The 11,750-nt window shown below is 50.8% G+C and overlaps 1 protein-coding gene across 1 annotated transcript; it reads right to left on the minus strand.

The window, feature by feature from the left end:
* On the minus strand, nucleotides 1-8,216 carry LOC125228781. Its single transcript, XM_048133494.1, has 3 exons — nucleotides 7,509-8,216; nucleotides 3,669-6,140; nucleotides 1-114 (listed from the first exon to the last, which is right to left on the minus strand). Exons 1-3 carry the CDS (start codon nucleotides 8,214-8,216, stop codon nucleotides 1-3), a joined length of 3,294 nt encoding a protein of 1,097 aa, XP_047989451.1.
* Between the last annotated feature and the right edge of the window lie 3,534 nt (nucleotides 8,217-11,750).

Raw genomic sequence — 11,750 nt, forward strand, 5'->3', positions numbered from 1 at the left:
CTATGCGAATCCTTTTTCCAAAGGACGCATACGCGCGATGAGACAGGGCGATACATAGTTGCTCTGCCATTCAAGCCCGATGCACCGCCCCTCGGCGAGTCTCGGCAAATTGCTCTAGCACGTTTCCACAAACTGGAATACCGTCTAGAACGAAACCCCCAGCTGAAGGCGGAGTATCACGCGTGCCTCCAGGAGTATGTGGATCTTAACCACATGGAGCTCGCGGACGATAACCCCCGCTGGCGCGAGTTATTACATCCCGCACCACTCGGTGTCGAAGATTTCCGACACTACCCGAACTCGTGTTGTCTATGATGCTGGTTGTCGCACAACGAGTGGCTACGCGCTCAATGATGCGTTGTTAAAAGGGCCTAAGTTACACTTAGACATAGTAGATGTACTTCTAAAATTTCGAGTACATAAAGTTGCATTTTGTTCTGATATTAAACAAATGTATCGGAATATTCTTGTACGTGAGAGTGATAGGGACTTTCAGCGCATCCTGTGGCGCAAGTCGCCAGAGGAACCTCTGCGCGATTATAGGCTGCGTACCGTTACTTTTGGTATCAGTAGTTCCCCTTATCTCGCCTTGCGCACAATTAAACAGCTCGCGCATGACGAAGCCGAGCGTTTCCCGCTCGCCTCGCCAGTCCTCCTAAATGACGTGTTCGTCGACGATGTGGTGACCGGCGCAGATACCTTAGCCGAAGCCCTCAATCTGCAGCAGGAGCTGATAGGTATTTGTGCCACGGCCGGGTTCGAATTGCGAAAGTGGCAAAGTAACTCGCCAGCCATTCTCGCTGCCACGCGACCGACAGAGTTTCATGGTGAGCGGCGCGAAAATGTTCATTTTGCCGAAATGGAAAATGACAAAGGGGTCAAGGTCCTTGGACTTCAATGGTGTTGCAGACCGCGTCCGCAAAGCTTCCTATCGACGGCTCGAAGTGGAGAGAATGTGCTGGAGCTCGTGCGACTCACTCTTTCGTCCCGGGCCTGTACCTTGAGCTTCGATGTCGTCCTCAGCAATCAACCGTACCGATTATGATTTTGGATTAAACTAACTAAAAAACGAATCAAATCAAATGGTTTATATTTACAAAAATCAACGACTCTAATTTTAACGCGGTTATAAAAATACTCCTAGCTAATATTCTAACGAAACGCTCGGTACGGACGATACGTCGCGATGCTGTCGTTTTCTGCTGCTGCCGCTACCCGTCGTGGAGGGTGGCTGGCTGCTGGCCGTAGGCTGCTAGCTGCTGGCTGTAGGCTGCTGGCTGCTGGCTGTAGGCTGCTTGTAGTAGGCTGCTGGCTGCTGGTTTTCCTTGGAGGCTGCTGGTTCTTCTTGTTCCGGTCGAATTCGAATGTCCCATACCGAGCGATCGTTCCTTTTATACCCCTTTTCAGAATGCGCCTACGCTTCACGGAAAGAAACATTTCAATTTATTCGCCCAATCACGACTCGGCTGAGCGCGAGGCTCCGTGCGATAGAGAGGTAAATAATTGCGCCCGATAGGCGACGGATGGCGCGTCGTGATTGGTCGAACGCGTTACGGCGCTCGATTACGTGAATTTAACGCTATCATTTTTCGTTCAAATCCTAATTACTTATAAACTAATTAGGCTATCGCTTCGAAATTACGTAACAATGCACCTGACACTAGGGTCATTCACCTCGAGTGGAATGCACCTGCTTTGTTTACGTTTTTACACAATAGAAGAGGTGATTAGCCGTCCGGGCCATACAATAGACTGGTTTCTCAGCTTGCCTTGAGCTCCATTGTTATCGATAACGGCATATTACTATGGAAATGTAGGTTATCGTGTTACGTAAGTTCCCAGCTACGTTTTAAAACTATTTACATCTTCATATGTCTTATAGTTATCGAGTTATTGGCTTGGATTCGAGTAATCCTAAGGCAATTTTCGGGTGAAAGGAAAATGATTTCGGAACTTTAAGGAAATATTTTTAGCCAATCAGAGGAGAGTTCGGTTTTCTCGCTCTAAGCCTCTCACGTTAGTGCTTATTGGCTATTAATCGTAGTCCAATGGACAGTCTGAGTTTAGATTGAACTTTGGACTCGGTTTCCGCGACTTGGGAAGGAAGGAATATGGGAATTGCCTGCTATCGAATACATCACATATGAGTCTTATTATCATACTTAATAATCGGAATTGACAAAATTAACTTAACTAACGCAGTTCTACCCGTTTCCTACCTACGAAATAATCTTTATTGCGAATACAGTCTTAATCGAATTCTTATGCTATTTTACATATATTTCGACGCGTCGCTAACATTTTGTCCCCGCAGTCGAAGACTCCTGGTGCATGGGTTGCGACGCGATGACCGCCAGCCTGCAGCTGGGCCTGCGTAGCGTCCCGTGTCTCGTTCTGATGTCAGCGGAGCGGACCCGTCCATCGGGTCCCGGGTAGGTAGTCTCGACGACGCCTCGGGGCCACACGCTGCGTGGACCATTGGGTTCAGCGACGATGACCACATCGCCTGGTTGAAGTTGCCGCCCTCCGTCGTGGGACGACTTCCTCGGTGCCAGTAGAGGAAAGTACTCTTTGGTCCAGCGCCGCCAAAAGTGGTCGGCAAGCGCTTGGGCCATCTTCCATTGCTTCTTCTCGTTCTCGTCGTAAACGCCAATCATCGGTAGGTTAGCGTTATGAAGAAGTAGAAAGTGTGCTGGAGTCAAACTTTCTTCGGAGTCTGGATCGACGTTGACATGTGTAAGTGGTCGTCGGTTGACGATATTCTCTATCTCGGCGAGTAGAGTTTCGAAAACTTCGGGTTTCGGTGCTCGTTCGTTGAAAGTGTAGGACATCGCTATCTTAACTGTCCTTATCATTCGCTCCCACGCGCCCCCGGCCGAAGGATTGCCAGGTGGGATGAATTTCCACTCCATTCGGTTCTGAGTGGCGTAAGTTTGCAGTACAGGCAGCCATTGCCGGTACGCCTCACGTAGTTCCGTCGCCGCCGCCCTGAAGCACGTCGCGTTATCGCTGTACATCGTCCTGGGCCATCCTCTTCTCGCGGCGAATCTTCGTAGTGATAGTAGCGCGCTGTCGGTTGAAAGACTGTGCACGCTTTCAAGGTGAATAGCGCGCGTCACTAGGCACGTGTATAGACACACCCAGCGTTTTTCTCTGCGCCGTCCGATCGTGACGAACATCGGTCCCATGTAGTCTTGTGCGGTGTGAGTGAAGGGACGTTGATACGCCTGTAGTCGCTCGGGCGGGAGATCGCCTAAGGGCTGCGCTCTCGGTGTTGCTCGTCGTAGTGTGCATAGCGCGCAGTTTCGAGCTACAGACTTCACGGTCGGCCGCAGATGTAGTATCCAATATTCTTGTCGCAGTTCGTTGATTACTGCTTCGTTGTGAATGTGCGCTGATCGTCGGTGAGCTCGCAGGATGAGTAGACGGGTGAACGGCTCGCGGCCATCCAGTATTATCGGTTGTAGCGCGGTGTACAATACTGGAGCGCTGCCCAGCCTCGTCTTCATGCGTAACACGCCGTCATCGCCTAGCTCGGGTGCCAGGTCGTATAATCGCGATTTGCGATCGATGAGCCTATTCTGGCTTAAGGCTCGAAGCTCTTCGGGAAAGCTTCGTCGTTGACTGTATTGCAACCACATGTGTTCTGCCTTTCTCAAATGTCTGACTTGTAGCTGCAAGGCTTTATTCTTCGTTCTCATTTTCTCGATGAATAGCAAGACGTTCGCTGTCGCGTTCAACAGTCTGTCGTAACTGCTAAATCGTCTCACGTCTGGCAGTACGCTCGAAGGGTCTGGCTTCGCTGAGATGATCGCCAGTGATGTCTCGGTTGACGGCCTCGCCTTCCTCTCAGGCAGGTCGTCTGTTCGATTCGATGTGTGACTAGGCCATGATGTCTCGGGTCCATAGAGAAAGCGCGGTCCTTCGTACCACTCGTCCTCGATGCGCACGCTCTGCGCTGGTTGACATCTCGTCGCTCGATCTGCGGGGTTCTGAGCGGTTGGTACATACCTCCACGCGTCTCTATCTGTTTTCTCGGCGATCTCCGCAAGTCGGTGTGACACGTACGGACGATAGTTTCGCGCGTCATCGCGAACCCATCCGAGAACAACCATGGAATCTGTCCAATACGTCACCTTTGTCACAGGATAACGCTGCTCGCGTAAAATTGTCTCCGCCAGCCGCACGCCGACGACTGCTGCGGTTAATTCGAGCCTGGGAACTGTCATTACCTTTAGCGGGCAAACTCGGCTTTTCGCTATAGCTAAGCTCACTTGCGTTTCCTCCTCGTCGTTCGATACTCGCCAATAGGCCGCCGCGCTGTAGGCCTCGGTCGATGCATCACTGAAAATATGCAGTTCTCTTCTAACTGCCCCGGTGGGCGTGGCGTATCGTCGGGGTATTCGCAGCGCGGACACGTCGCTCAGTGCTCTCAGCCACCGGAAAAAGTCCTCCGCTTCCTCCGCCGGCAGCCGCTCGTCCCAGTCCGTGCCCTTTGTCCACACACGTTGGAATATGATCTTAGCGCTTATCATATACTGCGCTATGAGGCCTAATGGGTCGTAAACTGACATTACGGCACTCAAAAGTTCCCTTTTAGTGGGCGATCGCTCGTACCTTTTCACGTCGTCTGGCACTCGTAGCATTTTCGTGTTGTACCCCAGCGTATCCGTCTCTGGGTCCCACGTCATTCCGAGGACGGTCTGTTGCTTTTCTCCGAGATGAGAAGGTCCCGTCGCTCGCTCCTCCGGATCGATGTTTCGCATTAACAACTCGCTGTTGCTAGCGTAGCTGCGCAGCCGAAAGCTAGCCTCCGCGTGTGCTAGTCTCACCTGTGTCGCTGTTGATATGAGTTCCCGTTCTGTCTCATATGATGCCACATAATCGTCCATGTAGTGATTATTATGGATATCGTAGACCGCGTCCGGATAGCGATCCTTGTTGTCCGTCGCATTCCTATTCCGCACCGAGTGTGCGAGAAAAGGAGAAGAGATGTTACCGAAACATACCCGGTTTAGCTGGTACGTCCACGGTGTCACGTCACGCCGCGATCCCCTCCAGATGAAGAGCTGACTATGCCGATCCTCTCTTCGCAGCTGTATTTGAAGGAACATTTCCTGTATGTCCGCGGTGACGGCGAATTCCCACTCACGGAATCGAAGTAGTATCCCCAGCAGGCTCTGTAGTAAATCCGGTCCCGCGAGGATGAAATCGTTCAATGCACATCCCTGACTTTTCGCGGCGCAATCGAATACAGCGCGATACTTTCCTTTATTTAAATTGTAGACGCTGAAATGGGGCAGAAACCACATCCGATCTGACTGCGGTGGTTCCATGATGCGCTCTGCGTACCCCTTTTCCAGAAGCTTGTGTATCTGTGCTTGATACTCGTTGGCGAAGTCAGGATCTCTCGACATGCGGGCTTCTAGATTGCGTAATCTCGCCTTCGCCATGTTGAAACTCGGTGGCAGCTTTATGTCGTCGGCAGCCCATAGTTGGCCGACTTCGTATCTCTGTCCTACCTTTTTTACTGTTCGTTCGAATGTATCGATCGCTCGCTGGTCGTCGGGTCGAATGTTGTCCTTTGCCGTTATGCCAAGCGCCTCGACTGCCCAGTGTTTCTTGACCTGCTCCACGAGATCACTGTCGTCACTGTGGCAGTGCATCACGACCTGCTCGTTATTTGGTACATACCTCGGCATTCGCCCGAAGAAAACCCATCCTAACGAGGTTTTAACTGCGCACGGCTCGTCCTCGCCGCCCTGCCTCACCTCCGTCGGGTTTATAAGATGACTGAAGTCTCCGCCTATTAACATCTGCGGCACGCCCATGCCCGTGTAGCACTCGTCGCCCAAGTCCGCCAGATGTTCGTATTCCAATAGACGCTTCTTATTTAATGACTGCGAGCGTATCCCTAGTCCGTCTACCGTTTTTAGGGATATATCGTATGTCAAGCCGCCACGAGCCGGGCTTACTTTAGCCTTGACCGTCTGTGTCACTGAGCTAAGTTTCAACCGCTGAATACCTCTTATGCATAGCGGCTCGTCTTGACCGACCGCGCCGATCTCGTCCGCGACGTCCTGGTCGATCATTGACAAGGTGGATCCATCGTCAAGGAAAGCGAAGATATGCGCCGTTCCCTTTGGACCTGATACGGTTACGGGTAGTACCTTTAGCAGCACGCTGTAGTCCGGTGTTGACGACACGTACACGCGGGCGTCGTTCTCGTCGTCCGCAGCTCGCGGCTCCGTCGTGTCCGCTGGCTCGGCCGATGACGTCACTGCTGACGATGTAGGTACTGACCTGATTTCTTGTGTTAGCACCATAGCCGTATCCTCACGCACTTCCTGCGGCGAGTCCGCATGAAGCAGTCGATGGTGTACGTGAGGACAGCCTGCAACGCCGCACGCTTTGGCCTTGCATTGTGTTTTCATATGCTTCGCGTCGATACAGCGATAGCATATACGATTTAATTTCGCCCACTCCCATCTAGCGCCCACGGATTGGGCGGCTAACTTGCGGCAGTCCGGCGTCGGGTGACCGCCACCGCAGAACAGGCACGTCGTCGAACGGGATGTTGTGGCTTGACGTGTCGCGTACGTCACTTTCTGCACCTCGTGTTGACGTCCTGTGGGAGCTCTCGGCGGGTTGTGCGTTGCGGATATTTTCACGCGAGCGCCGGCTGCGCGCGCGTGCGGCACTGATAACGGCGCCTGCGCTCGCCTCGGGGCGGCGCGGGCGTGACAGAAGGACATCTCCTGTTCGCTCTCCTCCATGAGGAAATCCGCCAACTGCAGAATCTCCGGGTCCTTGCTGTCTCGATGTTTCTTCGCGTAGTCGCACCATCTGCTTCGAAGATGCGGCGACAACCTGTCCGTAACCTCTCTGATGAGCATGGGGTTATCGGCATAGTGCCTTCGATCGATATCCATAACTGTAGATACCACGTTCATTATTTTTATCGCGAAAGTGTTGAGGTCGTTCGCGGTAGGCCCCAACTGCGGCAACTTTCGCAGGTCGTCAATCGCCTTGTCTAACAATACCTCGCTGCGTCCAAACTGCTTTTTCAGTATTCTCACGATCATATCGGGTCTGGTGGCTGTCGATAACACGTGAGACACACACGTCTTTGCGTCCCCGCGTAAAGCCATCCTGAGCCGCGCCACGTTCTCGTAGTCAGTAAACTTATACCGCTTCGATGTCTCTGCGTAGGTATTGTAGAAACTTCTCCACTCGCTGACGTCTCCGTAGAAATGCGGCAGCTCGAATATATCCTTCGGGGCTGGACGGGCCGCCATCTGCATCCTCTCGAACAGGTGCAGCATGGACTCTGCTACAGTACCTTCGGTGGCGCGCGTGTGCGCCGTGTGCGGAGTACGCGCGTCCAGCTGTGGCGACGTCGATCGCTCGCGACGCGCCGGCGGCGTCGTCGATCGCCTGCGTCGCTCCGGTGGCGATATCGATCGCCTACGCGACTCCGACGGTGGCGATATCGATCGCCGATATACCTGGCGGTCCGGTGAGAGGCCTCGAATATGCCGCTCCGCCTGCGCAGGTCGTCTCGGAGTCTCGTACTTGGGTAGAGGTTCGTCGGTTAACCTCTTACAAATGGGTTTTGACGTCGCGTCTCGCGAGTTCTCTAGCCATTCGTCTAATCGATCTTGATTCGAATTCCGCACGCTACCAGCAGATTCGTGCTCGTCTGCGCTATCCGCATTAGCGCGGATCTGCAGTTTTCTGGCGTCTAGCCGTTTACGTACCATGTCCGCTTCTAGCTGCAACTCCCTCCGGGATATCTCCGCTAGCCGTTCGCTGGCCTCGAGCTCCGCCTGAGACAGCTGCGCTTCTATCACAGTGCGACTGCTCGCATGTGATCTGACGGACTGAGCTTTAATAATTGGTTTATTTACCTCCTTGGTAGTTTCCTGCAGCGACTTTCGTTTCTCGGTAGTTCTGTCTATGACGGCAGCCTTGGGATGTCTAGCTGGGATCGGCGTGGGTCTGGAACGACGCCGTAACCGCTTGGCTAAATCCCTTCGCCATAGCAATGTCGTGTCGTAGGACGGTGACCTCGGTGTCTCTACGGTTAATCCATACCTGAGCGTGCTGTTAGCTGTCGCCGCGCCCATCGGTTGCGCGCCGGCGACGCTAAGCCCTTCCGTTACGCCAGCGGGTCCGGAGGGAGGTGAGGGAGGGCGCGCCGCGTCGGCGCCCATCGCCCTCTCAGCGCTTGCGCGTGCGGCCTCTCGTTCGCGGGCCGCCGACGCGCCTTCGTCGAGTAGTTGCTGCCTCTCCTCTTCGCTCGTCACTGACGCAGCTCGGTTGGACCTGGACCTCGTCCTTACCATCCTGTCGTCGCTCATGACAGGTACGTCGCTGTAGACCCGTAGTCCGCACGAAGATCCGGCTCGAAGGACCAGAAACTGTTGCAGACCGCGTCCGCAAAGCTTCCTATCGACGGCTCGAAGTGGAGAGAATGTGCTGGAGCTCGTGCGACTCACTCTTTCGTCCCGGGCCTGTACCTTGAGCTTCGATGTCGTCCTCAGCAATCAACCGTACCGATTATGATTTTGGATTAAACTAACTAAAAACGAATCAAATCAAATGGTTTATATTTACAAAAATCAACGACTCTAATTTTAACGCGGTTATAAAAATACTCCTAGCTAATATTCTAACGAAACGCTCGGTACGGACGATACGTCGCGATGCTGTCGTTTTCTGCTGCTGCCGCTACCCGTCGTGGAGGGTGGCTGGCTGCTGGCCGTAGGCTGCTAGCTGCTGGCTGTAGGCTGCTGGCTGCTGGCTGTAGGCTGCTTGTAGTAGGCTGCTGGCTGCTGGTTTTCCTTGGAGGCTGCTGGTTCTTCTTGTTCCGGTCGAATTCGAATGTCCCATACCGAGCGATCGTTCCTTTTATACCCCTTTTCAGAATGCGCCTACGCTTCACGGAAAGAAACATTTCAATTTATTCGCCCAATCACGACTCGGCTGAGCGCGAGGCTCCGTGCGATAGAGAGGTAAATAATTGCGCCCGATAGGCGACGGATGGCGCGTCGTGATTGGTCGAACGCGTTACGGCGCTCGATTACGTGAATTTAACGCTATCATTTTTCGTTCAAATCCTAATTACTTATAAACTAATTAGGCTATCGCTTCGAAATTACGTAACAATGCACCTGACACTAGGGTCATTCACCTCGAGTGGAATGCACCTGCTTTGTTTACGTTTTTACACAATAGAAGAGGTGATTAGCCGTCCGGGCCATACAATAGACTGGTTTCTCAGCTTGCCTTGAGCTCCATTGTTATCGATAACGGCATATTACTATGGAAATGTAGGTTATCGTGTTACGTAAGTTCCCAGCTACGTTTTAAAACTATTTACATCTTCATATGTCTTATAGTTATCGAGTTATTGGCTTGGATTCGAGTAATCCTAAGGCAATTTTCGGGTGAAAGGAAAATGATTTCGGAACTTTAAGGAAATATTTTTAGCCAATCAGAGGAGAGTTCGGTTTTCTCGCTCTAAGCCTCTCACGTTAGTGCTTATTGGCTATTAATCGTAGTCCAATGGACAGTCTGAGTTTAGATTGAACTTTGGACTCGGTTTCCGCGACTTGGGAAGGAAGGAATATGGGAATTGCCTGCTATCGAATACATCACATATGAGTCTTATTATCATACTTAATAATCGGAATTGACAAAATTAACTTAACTAACGCAGTTCTACCCGTTTCCTACCTACGAAATAATCTTTATTGCGAATACAGTCTTAATCGAATTCTTATGCTATTTTACATATATTTCGACGCGTCGCTAACAAATGGAATCCAAGATCTGACGCATTTAGTTTCAAAGTTCAAAGTTCTTCGCAGGCCTGTACAAAGCGGGCGATTCTTTCCGAAATTGCAAAAATTTACGACCCCCTCGGGTTATTATCTCCGGTGACATTGTTTGCCAAACATTTAATTCAATTGCTATGGTTAGCCAAAATTTCCTGGGACTCAGAACCCCCTATCGATATTATTAACTCATGGACGAGTTTTATTAACGAGCTACCGCTCCTATCGCAAATTTCTTTTCCTCGTCATATTTTCAATACTGACGACTTCGATTCAATCGAAATTCACGGATTTGCCGACGCAAGCAAAATTGCATACGCAGCATGTGTTTATATACGTCTGACGGACAACACCGGGCGAGTTCAAACCTATTTAGTCATGGCTAAAAGTCGCGTTGCACCTCTTCGGGTATGCCTTACTATACCTAGAATGGAATTGATGGGTTGTGTAATCCTATCAAAATTAATTGAAAGAGTTATGCATCTTTACGGTGGTCACATTCACCCCGATCAAGTGTACGCATGGTCTGACAGTTCCGTCGTGCTCGCGTGGCTTCAGTCACCCCCGCACGAATGGAAAACGTTTGTCTCGAACCGCACTAGTGAGATTTTGTCCCGTGTCCCGGCGCGCTGTTGGCGTCACGTCCCGTCAGCTGATAACAGCGCTGACCCGGCGTCTCGCGGTCTGCTCCCCGCCGCGCTCGTACAAAATGACTTGTGGTTCCATGGTCCTACATGGCTCCAACAAAGTCGCGACTCCTGGCCTATACCAAAACCGGTGGTAAACACGAACGAGGAAAAACGCAATACACATGACTCGGCAAGTCTTAGTTATGCATGTGTGTCCACATTGCCTCCTTCCCCGGACGACGACACTCTTATAACGCGATTTTCGTCGCTAGGTAAATTAGTTCGCGTCACGGCAGTCATATTTCGTTTCTACAATAAATGCAGGAAACATAAACAAACATTCCCAAAGTACGTCACCGTACCAGAGTACAATTTTGCATTAAATCGACTAATATTGATTACACAACAAAAAGTGTTCGAAGACGACATTAAAAGGATTTCGTCAAATAAACTTCCGTCAATTCGTTTGCGGCGTCTCACGCCCATGTTAGATAGGGATGGTTTGTTACGCGTCGGCGGACGTATTCACAAATCACTTTTACCTTTTGAATCAAAACATCAATTGATTTTACCTAAAAGACATCCTCTTACAAATCTTATTATTGACGATGCGCATATAAAGGAACTACATGCCGGTTCGCAGTGCGTGCAAAACTCGCTCTTACAGCGATACTGGATTATCTCTGGTCGTGATATTGTTCGCCTCCGCGTACATCGTTGTATCAAATGCTTCCGCGCTCGACCGACTCGCTGCCAGCCGCGCATGGGAATGTTGCCCTCGGTTCGGCTACGCCCCGCGCGTGTGTTTAGTAAAACGTCTTGTGACTTTTGTGGGCCATTCTACGTACGCGCTAATAAGGTTCGTAATGCAAAAATAATAAAATGTTACGTTGCAGTTTTCGTATGTATGAGCGTTAAAGCTGTACATCTTGAGTTAGTTTCCGAACTTTCCACGGAAGGTTTTTTAGCCGCGTTGCGACGTTTCACGTCCCGTCGAGGATATTGTACGGATATATATACCGATTGCGGACGTAACTTTGTTGGTTGTAATAATTACCTTCAAGAGTTATATACTTTTTTACGTAATGATTCGGTCATGAGTGCCCTTAATCAACAAACTTTAAAACAAGGATTAACTTGGCATTTTCAACCACCTTATGCTAGTCATTTCGGTGGATTATTTGAAGCGGCTGTTAAGAGTTTCAAAACTCATTTACATCGCGTAATAGGTACACAAACGCAAACATATGATTGTATGCACACTTTGACGTGTCAAATC

The sequence above is a fragment of the Leguminivora glycinivorella genome, chromosome 1, assembly GCF_023078275.1.
Source record: "Leguminivora glycinivorella isolate SPB_JAAS2020 chromosome 1, LegGlyc_1.1, whole genome shotgun sequence".
Taxonomy (NCBI): domain Eukaryota; kingdom Metazoa; phylum Arthropoda; class Insecta; order Lepidoptera; family Tortricidae; genus Leguminivora; species Leguminivora glycinivorella.